The 12774-nt window shown below is 46.2% G+C and overlaps 1 protein-coding gene across 3 annotated transcripts in view; it reads right to left on the bottom strand.

Annotated features, from left to right (window-relative positions):
* ZFYVE28 (zinc finger FYVE-type containing 28) overlaps positions 1 to 12774 on the bottom strand; it is a 635647-nt gene that overhangs the window by 18203 nt on the left and 604670 nt on the right. For all 3 annotated transcript variants that reach the window (XM_078678591.1, XM_078678592.1, XM_078678593.1), the window contains one exon: positions 10422 to 10525. In XM_078678591.1, the coding sequence (XP_078534717.1) occupies positions 10422 to 10525 (104 nt within the window). The remainder of the gene's footprint in view (positions 1 to 10421; positions 10526 to 12774) is intronic.

Genomic DNA, 12774 nt, shown 5'->3' with positions numbered 1-12774 from the left:
TCTACACAGCCAAAGTGTTTGAGAAGGCCATCAACAAGCAACACTCAACTCACCTCGAACTTCACCACCAGCTAGACAACACCCAATCTGGATTCAGAACCAAGGACCTGATCGGCGGAGTCCCCCAGGGATTGTCCCTCAGTTCCACCCTGTTCAACATCTAAATGGCCAACATCATCCGATCCCAAGGAATCAGCATCTTCTCGTACGCTAACACCACCCAACTCATCCTTGTCGGACAAGGCAACCACCACCAGAACTAACTTCACCAACTGCATGACCATGACAGCAGACTAGATGATAGTCAACTGCTTGAAGCTCAATTCAGACAAGATGGAAGTACTAGTCTTCAGAAACAAGACCTTCCCATGGAACTCAATGTGGTGGCCAATTGGAGCTACGACTAACACCCACTGAGCACACAAGAAATCTAGGGATAATTCTAGGTGACAAGCAAACGCAAAAAGCACCTCCTGAATACAAAGAAAGATCTTCAAGTGGCTGCCACAGAACATCAGATGGACCATCACGCAAGCACTCATCACAAGCAGGCTCGACTACAGCAGCGCACTTTATGCTGGAATCTCCAAGCAACTCCTACAAAGACTTCAGACAATAGAGAACATTACTGCAAGACTCATTCTGGAACTCACATACCGCACCCATATCGCATCACACCACACCTCGAGGAGCCCCACTGGCTCCTCATTCACAAGCGCAGCCAATTCCAACTGTTCACACACAGATACAAAGCCTTAAACAACATTGTCCCGATTACCTGAAGAGCTGCAAACACTTTCACCACTCTGCCAGACACCTACACTCTGCCTCAATGTCTTCCCTACACACCCCTCAAATTCACAAAAGCAGAGCAAGAGGTTGCTCATTCTCGTACATCGCACCCAAAACAGGGAACAACCTCCCTCAACACATCAGGGCCTCCTTCTCATTTCTTGAGTTCCACAATAGGCTTAAAAATGGCCTCTTCAAATAATTCTGTGGGGGACCACATGCCCACACACCTGCTCAAGAGCCTGAAACCCTAACGGGTGATGGGGGCGCTCTACAAATCTACATAACAGTGACTCTGGAACAAAGAGCGTGTTAGGTGCTGCAGCACCCCAATAAAACTTGAAAGAGATTAGATGGGAAAAGACAATAAAGGAGCCCTTCAACTGTATTTCTTCTGGTAGCACTTTTAGTGTATTGAAGGACTAAATACCCTGAATGCCTTTAGTGAGGTAACCTTATTTGCTAGCACTCCCACTCTAAAAAATCGTTACAGCACCACTGGTTAAAAGTCATTATCCAAGTTTCAACCAAAAGAGAATTCTACCACCTGAGAGCCATGCTGTAATAAACTGCTTATTTAAATGTACTGTCATTTTTACCTGGCTATTAAGCGCTTATTCAGTCAGCTCAGCAGGATATTCTTACATCTTTCTTGGGTTACTGGAAACTTCTTGGATACTGCACTGCTTTCTGCTTGACCCCCATGTACCCCTCTCTACATCATTATGCTAGTGGTACCATTCTCTGATAGTGCCCTCAATCCGCAATTAAAAGTCTGCCCTACTACAAATGCCACAGGTAATTCAAGTGTTACTTCCTTTGATAGCAGTACTGCAAACACTGAAAAGAGCTACTGTTTTTTCCCTTACAACAGCTACAGGCCTACCGAAGAGGGTAGTTACTGGAACTACAGATGTTTGCAGAGGACAATAAACTACATGTTCCCTAGAATGCTGGATTAAGACTGTTCGTTTCAATCATCGACAATTTGAGATTGCTGTTAGATGGCACAGAAATGAAAATCATCAGAGTGAAAAAAAATCATAATATTGGCGCTAGAACCTTCAGCTGGATACACAATTTTCACTCAAAAAAATATTACACGGATCAGTTTGTAAAATTCAGAATCTCCAGGCCAAATATACATCAGTGGTTCACTGCTAGATTACTTAACTTCCAAGCGTTCCAGGGAAAATTGGACTAAATAGAAAACCTAAAACAAAGCAAATCTGGGAATAATTCCTCTAGAGATGTTAATCTTTTTGACCACCTATAAGAACTTGCCACATCCCAGCAGCCAGTTACCGAAGAGTCCCATCAACCTATTACACCAATTGTATATTAGTACTGGCACCATTTTTTTTTACATAATAAATCCCTTAAAAGCATTTTCAAATTATTTTGGTTTCCTACCCATGAAAGATTTTTGGTACTATCAATTTTTTAATGACCCACTACATATTGTTGAAGAACGAGTTACTTACCTTCGGTAACATTCTTTCTAGCCGCAGAGTCGTAACACCTTTGAATATTCTCAAGGCGTCAGACTGGATCTGGAAACTTTTCAGTAGTACCTTGGCGCACCATTAGGTGGCATCATGTGGCTATGCACTGACGCCGTTCCGCTTTCGCAATGCTGTGAGAGGCGCATATATGTGCTGCTCCTGTGTGCTGACATCAGTTGCTTTCAAGGCTGTCTGTGCCCCGGAGTCCCAAGAGGAGTTGGTGATGATCAGTGTGCAGATTCCTAGTCTTGGGATCTTATTAATGGATTCAGTCTATTAACAAACCAAGGAGGAATCTGCGTTTAGGTAAGAGTCTCTGCCAGAAAGAGCTTTACCGAAGGTAATTGACTTGTTCTTCTGATAGAGACTTCTAGCTGCAGCTTCCTCACCTTTTGAATAGATACCAAAGCAGTAGCTATTTGTAAGTGTGCCTGTGAATGCACTCTAATTAGAAAGTCCTGCAGGACCGAGTAGGTAAAATGCTGCTCTCGGTGAGCCTGGCATTCCAGACAATAGTGCTTTGTGAACGTATGGAAGCGTGCCCAACTAGCTGCCTGATATATGTCCAAATAAGGACTCTGCATGCTAACACTGTGGTAACAGCTGTGGGCCTGGTAGAAGGAGCATGCAGTCTTTCCAGTAGCTGCTTTTCAGCTAATGCATAGCAGATTGTAATGCAGAGCACGATCCAGCAGGAGAATGTTCTCTTCTGCACAACCTGTACATCTTTCGCTCCAGAAACCTCACCAATAGCTGATTGCCCACATAGTGTTCTTTGGTATGATCTATGTAGAAGTTCAGAGCGCTCTTGGGGTCCAAACAATGGTCTTTCTCCTCCTCCTTAGGAGGTTGAGACAGAGCATACGCCAGCAGGGAGATGGTTTGACCAACGTGGATCAGCTTCACAACTTTTGCCAGAAACGATGCCCAAGTCCACAGAACCAATTTGTCTGGTAAGAAGGTGGTATATTGTGGATTAACACAAAGAGCCTGAAGCGCACTGACACGCCATGCCGAGGTGATGGAGATGAGGAACACAGCGTTGATAATACGGAGCCGTCAGGGCAGCTGTGAAGCGGTCTGAATGTAGTAAGGACCACTTGAAGACTCATTGGGGCCTCACAAGAGGAGAAGGAGGAAACGCATTGAGCCCTTTAAAAAAATCGCATCACAACTGGTGATAAACATGGAGGGCTGATCCGGAAATCATAAGAAGGCAGAAAAATTACCGTTAACACTTTTAACAGTGCACAATGCAAAACCTTGCCAGGCAAGAGACAAAATCCAGAGATTGTCAGATAATTTGGCCTGTGGGGGATCTGGCATATATCACACCAAACTATAAATGTGCCCTACCGACAGGCATATACAATTATCGTCTAGGGACCCCTGGCTGGCAAATGACACCAACCACTTCTGGTGGAAGATCGAGGTGTTCAACTGTCGCTGTTCAATCTCCAGGAATGAAGGTGGAGATTGTGAAGGCTGGGGTGCAGACCCCTGCCCTGTGGCTGGAACAGAAGGGCCTCCAAGAGAGGCAGATGCTCAAGCCGAAGAGCTCTGTGCCCAATCCAGAGCCATTAGGATAATATGGGGCCAGTTGTTCCTGATCTTCTTTAACACTAGGGGCAGAAGTGGTATCGGCAGAAAGGTATGCATGAATCCAGATTTCCACGCAAGGTGTAACACTTCTCAGAGTGCGAGAGGCCTTGAAAGCTCAAAAGTGCTTAAGTGCTGACATTGCACATTCTTGGCAGTGCTGAAAATATTTAGCCAAAGTTGTTCCCATTTTCTAAAAAAACTCTCAGCACCTCCGAGTGCACCTGCGACTCATGTTCTCTTAGGTACTGATGTCTGAACTTGTCCGCCCTGGCATTCAAAGATCCAGTCAGGAGATTCACCACCAAGAACATTTCTTTGTGGTCCAGTCACTTCCAGAGGCCCAAGGCCTCCTGACATGGGGCCGTGACCCCACTGGGCCCCGTTTGTTGCAGCACCACATGGCGGTGGTGTTGTACATTAGCACTCGTAGCAGCCACCCTCTGATGGACAGAAGGAAGGCGTTCAGTACCAAGCAGATGGCCCTCAGCTGCAGAAGGTTGATACAGAGCCAGGACTCTGTCAAAGACCAGAGACCTCTGATCTCCAGCTCTCCCCAGGTGGCTGCGCCAGCCGAGAAGAGATGCATCGTTCACTACTGTGAGATCTGGGTGGGGAAGCGAACGGGCGTGCCCAATCGCAGTCCAGCAACCAGCAGTGCAGTTCCTTCGCAGTCTCCTCTGATATCTGAACGTGGTTGGAGAGGTCCACTTGATATTTGGCCCACTGAGAATTCAGACCCCACTGCACAGCCTGCATTTGTCACCTGGCATGCTCTGCCACGAAAATGTAGGAGGCCATTAATTCGGTCAGCCTCAGAGTCGACGTCACTGAAATCCAAGACCGTGGCTGAAAGACTGGGATCACAGCCAATGTTCCCTCTAATTTATTTCTTCCGTTTGGGCAGTGTAAGATCCCTGTGCACTGCAGCCAAGGCTATGTGAGCCAGGAAACTGGCCATGCAAGCTTAGTAACAAAAATTAGCAGCAAATACCACTCACAATGTTTGTTTAGAGTCCCTTTATATAAATATGAACACCCTTTCTACGTGGCAAGGTAGTGAGACAACCCATGAATGACCAAGAGAGTTCTCTATCCTGTGTTGTTGACTATTGAATTGGAAGTGGAGAGAACCCACTAATGAAAACGCTAGTTATTCCTTTTCCTGATGTGGTAGATCACAGAAACCGCCTAATTCAATTGTATGGAGGTCGTGTTGTTGAGTCTCACACTATCGTTCTCTGTGATACTTAGGGAGGCCAAAGTTTGGAGGTGCATGTAGTCAGGGCACCTTTAGGACCCACTAACAGGTATTGTGAGAAACTGGCATTGCATTCTGCCTTAACCCCAGAGCTAACAAATTAGGTCGCATAATAAAAATCATACCCACAATTGCTACTCAAGACACCTAAATGCAACTGAGTTCACAGTAAGCACTGTTACATAAAAACACTACATAGTCACATCATCTCAAAAAAGCAAATCCTCTTAAGAAATGCAGAATGAAATAAAATGTGAAGCATCCATGTGCCTCAGTTTCTTTGGTTTCAAATGGACTGGTAAGTAGGGTGACAGTAGCAGTGTGTTCCTGTTGCTATGGTGAGCCAACACATAATGAGCACTGTGCTAAAGAAAATAAAGTGCTTGGCGCTATTACACCAAAACAATTAGTGATTATCAGTTAAAATTACACCCATACACCACCTGCAGGCTTGTGCCTTAGTAAATCTGTAAAGTAGCTCAGGCGGCTAACGCACCCACTGCGGAGATATGCAGCTTGCAGGTCATAAACTTGAAGACTAATACTGTTATGATTTCTTTTACAATTCTAACCTGCCCGGACTGTCTTTCTGTAAAAGTGTCATCTGCCCATGCTGGAGAAACTTGAACATCACTTGAACCACAGGATAATTAACAGAGGGCATGGAAATTGTAAACACTTGATAAAGGCATTTAAATTAGTATGTACAGTTCAGTGTTTTAAAGTATACACTCTAAAATCCACTACTATTATTGTTACATTTATTAGGCAAAGTGCGTTTGTAAATGAAACACATGGATACCATTCTTATTTTGGGTAGAAGTGTGCAAAAGCCAAAAGAGGTAGAATAAGGTTCACCCCGCTCAGCCACTGCTGCTGCAGTGACTCCCATTTTATCTGAGCGAGGTGCTGAGCAAACTGATTTTCCTAATGAAAAATGCAATCGCCCATAATGCTAACAGGGACTCTTTGCTGGAGTTTATGCATCTTTTGGAAAGGCCAGGAGGCAGGGTGGTAATGAAAGAAAAGCATCAGCTCGTGCATAAAACATGAACACAGTGAGCTGGTGCCATAAAGGGAAATGCTTCAATTAGTGTTGTGTATGAAAATACATTCCTTGGGCATTCAATGATAACGGTGGTGATATATTTAACAATGTTAGCATCGGCCTGAGGTATTTAACGGGTACCTCTGAATACTGGGAATGCGGGAGGCCCGCGGTCCCTGCAGGGGACCCCATAGGAGGGCAAACCCCGTAGTAGTGCGCAGGGAACCGCGGGCCCGCCTTGGGGAGGGTGGGTGGGCGGGGACAGACATTCTGGCCACACCCCCTTCCGGTCGGACTATATGGGGCGCGCTCGCCCCTTGGCGCCCTCTTTGCTGCTGCCCCTTGTCCCCTCTGGTCACGCCCGGCTGCCCTCGCCAGCCCAGCCGCTACCCCTGAGCCCCCTCCGCTCCCCCACTTCCCCCCCCCACAACGCCGGACGCGAGGCCCGCAAGTTCTCTCCCCTCCCTACCGCTCACCCGATGGAAGGGGGGAAGTGGGGAGGGGGCAATATTAATGTTGTTCTTGTCTTCCAGGTTGCAGGAGGAGTTACATGGCGGCCCCCATACAGGACAGGCGCAGGAACAGGACCTGACGCCGCAGTGCGAGAGGCACCAAACTGAGTCATACATAGCTAAGGGGCCCTTCTTGGGGACTTGGCTCAACGGCACCCCGTTAGTCCTTAGGGCGGTTGTAACCTGAGCAACCGGGGGTTTGCTAATAACGCCCCTCCTAGCTGGGCAGGGTGTGAGTTGACTCTCCCTTGTTCAGAGGTGGGCGGGGCAGGTGGACGGTAGGTCCACCGGGGGGAGGCTTGCCTCCCCGGTCGACACGTGGCCAGGGGCCACTAGTGTCTGCTTCTTTGGCTCGAATTCAGGCACCCTGCAACAAGGGGTTGCGGGGTGGAGGGGTCGCCTATCAGTTAACCCGCTTTGTTATTTGTATCACAAATAAACCTGCAACTTTTTATTCCCAAACATACTTGTCTGTGTATTATTTGGGTGAAGGGTTGCGGGGCAAGGGTACCGATGCAACTACTAAGCAGTTGGCACCAGTGGAAACATCTGACTCAAGCAGCAACTGGGAAGTATTGTCTAGGGCTGTGCGCCAGGATTCCAGGAATGTAATTAAGGTGCCAGCAGGCCGGTTTTCTACTGGCATGACATGTATATTAATGCCCTGGCTGCTACAAACAAAATCATGAGAGCAGGCTTTTTGTTCCCTTTATCAGTACACACTTCAGGCAGCAAATGTGGGCATTAAACACTTTAAACGTGTTAGGGCTGCAGATTGACAAGTAAACAGAAGCACAAAAGTCACGTTACAAATGAACATGGGTGGATTTAAAGGAGGTTTTGTTTAAGCAGCCTCGGGGCCTTTGCCGTGTCAAACGTGAACGAGTGCCTGGCAGGCTTCCTTTGAAAAGGCCAATGAGATCTGTACAGAAACCGCCGCGATAGCCTTATCATGCGGGGACTGAGCACTGAGGCACAAGGAGGGAGGGAGCTGGCTAACCGAGATCTCTGGACAGCACTACCAGGAGTGGAACAGCAGCAGCCCACGCCGCAGGAGCAGCTGCTGCCGCTCAAATCACAGACCCAGAGAACACATTGAAAATAACAAGCATTTGCAATGCAATAGGTCTAGCATTTAAGCTATTGGCATTGTACATGTCAATGCGTTTTATTTGTTTTAAAAAACAAAAGGTGAATAAAAGAAATTGTCATTTACAATGCCAATAGCTCAAACTTGCGTAAATGCAAGACCTATTGCCTTGCAAATGGTAGGCATCACAGACTGGGAGGGAGGGGCGGGGGGGGGGGGGTTTAACGGGGAGGGAGAAGACACGGACATCGGGTGGGCGGGGGTACGGGGATAGAGAAGGCACAGACAACGGTAGGGAGGGCAGGGGCGTAAACAAGGCACAAAAACGGGAGGGGGGTAAAGAAGCCACCAAAGCACATCGTGCCTGCAGTAAGTGAAAGAAAATAGGGCTCAAAGTCTAAATAACACGTACCGTGTAACAACCGAAGTAAAGGGGCCAGTCGCCATGGGAGGTGGCAAGTGAAGAGGAGGCGATACTAAGGAGGGACTAACAAGTCTATTTACGATTCGGAAGCCAGCATTTAGGACAGACAATGACAGTAGCCAATGGCAAAAATGGGTGGAGTGTGTGCCGGGCTTCTATTCGCTACTCCACCACAACAAGTCTTGGGGAGCAGCGCAGGCGTGCTGGCTTTAGGCTCGACCTAAAAAGGACATTGTCTGTAAGTCATGCATGATTTCCTTGAACACCACACAATGCAGATTATTGTATGGCCTTTAGATATGCAGTAAAGTGTACATCATACATCGAGACAGTGCTGCTGGCTGTGGAGCCCTGCTGTCGCGCTCCTATCCCTGAAACGAGACGGTGGAAGGTGTGGTGGGGAAGAAAGGAATAGTAAGGCATAGCCGCTCTAAACAAGATATAGAATATATATATATATATATATATAGAACCCACCAGTCTGAAGTTATAGCCTGCCAGCCCTGGTAGAATCTGTAAATCCTATTGGATTGCTGTGCTACTGTAAGGGCACGATAAAGAGGTTTGACGGGGAACAGTTGGGGGGCGTGGCAGACTGAGAGGCTTGTGGACCTTGGCCACAGCCACAGCCTCAACCGCAAAACTGCTGAGTTCCCTGTGCAGCCTGAACAGCCTGTAGGGAGGTGGCACCGCGGCCAAAGCCACGAAAAGTACGGTGGAACTGTTGTGGGTGGCAAGGTGGCGTGGAAAGGCCCAAATAGCAGGCAGGAGCACCGCGCTCCTTGAAATTCTCTAATGCGGTATCAGTTTTGTCCCCAAAAAGGCGGGTCCCATCAAAGGGAGTGTCCATCAGAGAGGACTGAACATTGCCTGAGAATCCAGTCAACTGCAGTCACACATGGCGGCGAAAGACAATAGTGGCCCGTCCCATGGAATCGGTGGTCCAAGCCACAACTTATTGTGAACCTGGCTGCATCCAGGTTGTCTTCAATCGCTTGAGCGAGAACAGGGTGAAGGTCTTCGGGTACACCAGGGAGGGCTTGTGCTACCAAATCTCAGAGGGCATGGGAGTAACGGCCCAACAAGCAGCCGGCGTTAACAGATCTGATGGCCAGAGGTCAGATGAGAACAAGTTTGACAAAGTTTGTACCTGTTTACCCATGTCAAAGTGAGTGGTAGGAAACTGATTTGAGCGACTCGTGGTAGTTTGCTTCACCATAAGGTTGGGCGAAGGGTGCTGTGAAAGAAAAGCAGAGTCGTTTGGACCAAGACAATGACGCCCGGAAATATCTCTACTAACTGGGGGGTCAGAGCAAGGTTTGGCCTACACCCCCAATAAGCTATGCGTAAGTGCTTCGCTAAATGGAAGAAGGGGCATGTTTGCCTCAATTGGAGGACTTTCGCCAAGACATTGGCCTTAACCTCCATAGTGGGGAATTGGAGGTCAAGGACTTCAGCCGTCCTATGTATCACCATGGCGTAGGAAGCAGATTCCTCTGTGGCAAGTCCATGGGGTGAGAGGAGACCAGTTTCAGGGGAGGTATCAATACCACTAGCCTCATGTAGGTCCTTGTACCAATTATCATCCTGGTAGGGTTGAGCAAACATCACCTGGGTCATAGTCATTGTCTGGGTTTGTCCCAAAAAGGGAATGTAAAGGGTGTGATTTCCCTTATGGGAGTAGCAAAGCATATGGGGGAAGAGACGCCTCAGATGGAATTGGTACAACTTTGATCGAGGTCGGACTGGCATTGACACAGCGGCAGAGCGAACAATCCAGACCCTCCTTCTTCGGTGTCAATGGAGCTGGCATTGGCGTCGGAGAGCCCGGGACCGGCATCGGTCTTGGTGCCAGAAGCAGGGACAGATGTCTTTATCAGGATGAGTCTTTCTAAATATTAGCTACAAATCTGCGTTCATATCCAGAGTGGTACAGAAGGATACCTATCCATAAAAATTTTCCACTTTTAGGAGACCAAGATGCCGTGGGTGTGCATTTGCTTGGCATCAGATTCTGGATGCTGTTTGAGAACTTATGAGCCACTATGTACTAGCCACCACTACAAGAGAGTGAAGTAAGAGACCCAGGTATAATGCAGCCACATAAGTGAGGATGGTGATATAACGGATACATCATCTAAAATCTTTTAATGATATAAAAAATATGTTGTTCATGGGCGAGGTGGTTACCTTGCCACAACTCCTGCAGTGGTGTTTTCTTCTTATCACTGTAAATGGAGCCTTGCATGCTGTGCAATCACCGCAAGCTTCATCAGGTACCCACTCGGGAGGATCTGCAAACACCAAACCAGATAAAACACAAGTCAAAAACAGTGGAACAAATGGACAACAATAGTTAATTTATGTATACAGAGCTTCAAACCTATTGTCTGTGGGCTGACTGTGCAGCTAAGACATCTGGCAAAGGGCCAGAAAGCACGGTTAACCAGGTCAAGAGGATGTTGGTCCCTACTTATGACACAGAGGGTGTTGGTCTCTTCTTATTGTAGAGTACTGACACACAGTGCTTGTTCAGCAGCATGTTTCACAGGAGTCATATCCAAAGTATAATAGACATTCATCCACTTTTCAAAATCCACCATCACACATCTGTAACTGGTACCTTCACTGACAGATGTAAATGTTGGAATTAAAAGGCAGAGGAGCACTGAGGTTCTTTATCCAACAGAGCATTACTTTAGTCTGGGTGAGAGGTTGGGATATAGGACGTAAAAATCTTATCTCCCAGCACTGACATAAAAGAATAAGAAACAAGAGGAATATGGAATGAGAATTAACCCAGCTCTGAAGATCTCCCCTGCAGCCTAGTATCTAGGAACGGCCCTGCTTTAAAGTGGGCTCCAACCAATATAAACTACAAGCCAGGGAGCCAAGGTAGTAGTACAAGCTTGACAGCATGTCTCTTGTTGAACAAAGATCAATCATCTCCACAATAACTTCAAATGGTGCTAGTGGCTTTCAAATAAACGCTCATTTCGGTTTTAAGATTCTCATTTTTAGCAGGGATGCCATGAACATTTACAAAGTAACAGTGCTAAAATTCAAAAATAATTCACATTATAACACAACTAAAAACATAAAATAAGGCTTATAGAGAATCTTCTGCCGTGATGACAACAAGCTTATAAGTATGCAACACAAAAACAGTGTAGCGTTTAGACTCAATCAGCAGATATGACACAACCAAAAATATAAGCGAGTGATCGTTGCACTCTATAAGTCAATACATTATATAACAAAACACAAAATTTAACAATAAGTTATAGAAAATAAACTTTTCTGCATGATTGCCTCAGATTTTTTGCCTTTTTCTGGACCCTATTTTTGCTGGAATTAAGACTATTCAGCCTGTGACATTGCTTATCAATGCCACAGTGTGTGCGCTCTAGCCCTACAAAAATAGTGGGAAAATTGGTTTCATCCCATTGGTCAATTTAATTGTCCTATAAAACCATGGAATATGGTGCAGAAAAAGTACCTATGATGTGTCATATGAGGCCTGCAGTGTGCATTTATACCACCGACATATATGACAAAACAGGAGCACCCATGTGCACTAGCTGGGCTGCAGGTTAAATGTACTGCAGTGAAACATGATGGTGAAATGTACCTTTGTCATGTACGAAAAAACAAGTTTTATATACATAAGTCACCAGTAAAGCGTGCCTTACAAGTTCAAAGGGCTAATATAATAAAAATAGAGCAAAATACATACTGCATTTTGTGCGCTCACACAGTGAACTTGCTTCCTATTCAGTGGCCTGGCTCTCACGTTGATTTGATCCCAGGAATCCAGAATCTCCTGATCATGGCAACCATTCACTGATGCCATCTGTGGCCCTGACTCCCTGCAATTGTGGGGCACAATTCTTTGCCTCGTCTCCCAAAATGATTTCCCTACTGCGCCATTGATTGTTCCCTTCAGCTGCAACTCTGATGCTCAGGGGCGCGGCCAACACTTCTTGCCTCAGTTTACGGGAAGTCCCCGCCCTACTAAATATATTCCGGTGAGTGACTACTCACTATCCACTATGTTCAGGGATTTGTGATTCTGCAAATACTCTGAATTAGTTTACTGTTCTGGCTCCTTCCCATTTTGCCTAGAGTGGCCTGCTGGCATACCCCAATCTGTGTTGGTGCTACAGACTCTTTTATTGCTCTTCTGTCCTGATGGTGACCCAAATTTAAAAGGAATTGAAACATTGGCATATCCTAATATTTCTGTCTTCATCGAGGATAAATGTACTGAATACATCTATGGACTGTCCCAGTGTCGTCACCATCTTTTTGTATATACACATGTTGGACTGGTTTGAGGTTACTGTGTGATCACTAGAGCACTGAGCACTACTATAACCTTACTACAATTATGCATCTTGATTTCTATAAAAAATATTTTGTATTTGTCTGCGTCTCAGCACTCATGATTTAGTCTTTCTGCTATGGTAATCTTTCATCCCACAAATTTGAACTGGCTTAATCCTGTTATAAAATATACTACTTGTTGCATTTGTGGTTGTAA

This window comes from Lissotriton helveticus, chromosome 2_2, assembly GCF_964261635.1.
Source record: "Lissotriton helveticus chromosome 2_2, aLisHel1.1, whole genome shotgun sequence".
Classification (NCBI taxonomy): domain Eukaryota; kingdom Metazoa; phylum Chordata; class Amphibia; order Caudata; family Salamandridae; genus Lissotriton; species Lissotriton helveticus.
Note: the sequence above shows the minus strand (reverse complement) of the source record. Positions and strands in the feature narration are given on the sequence as shown.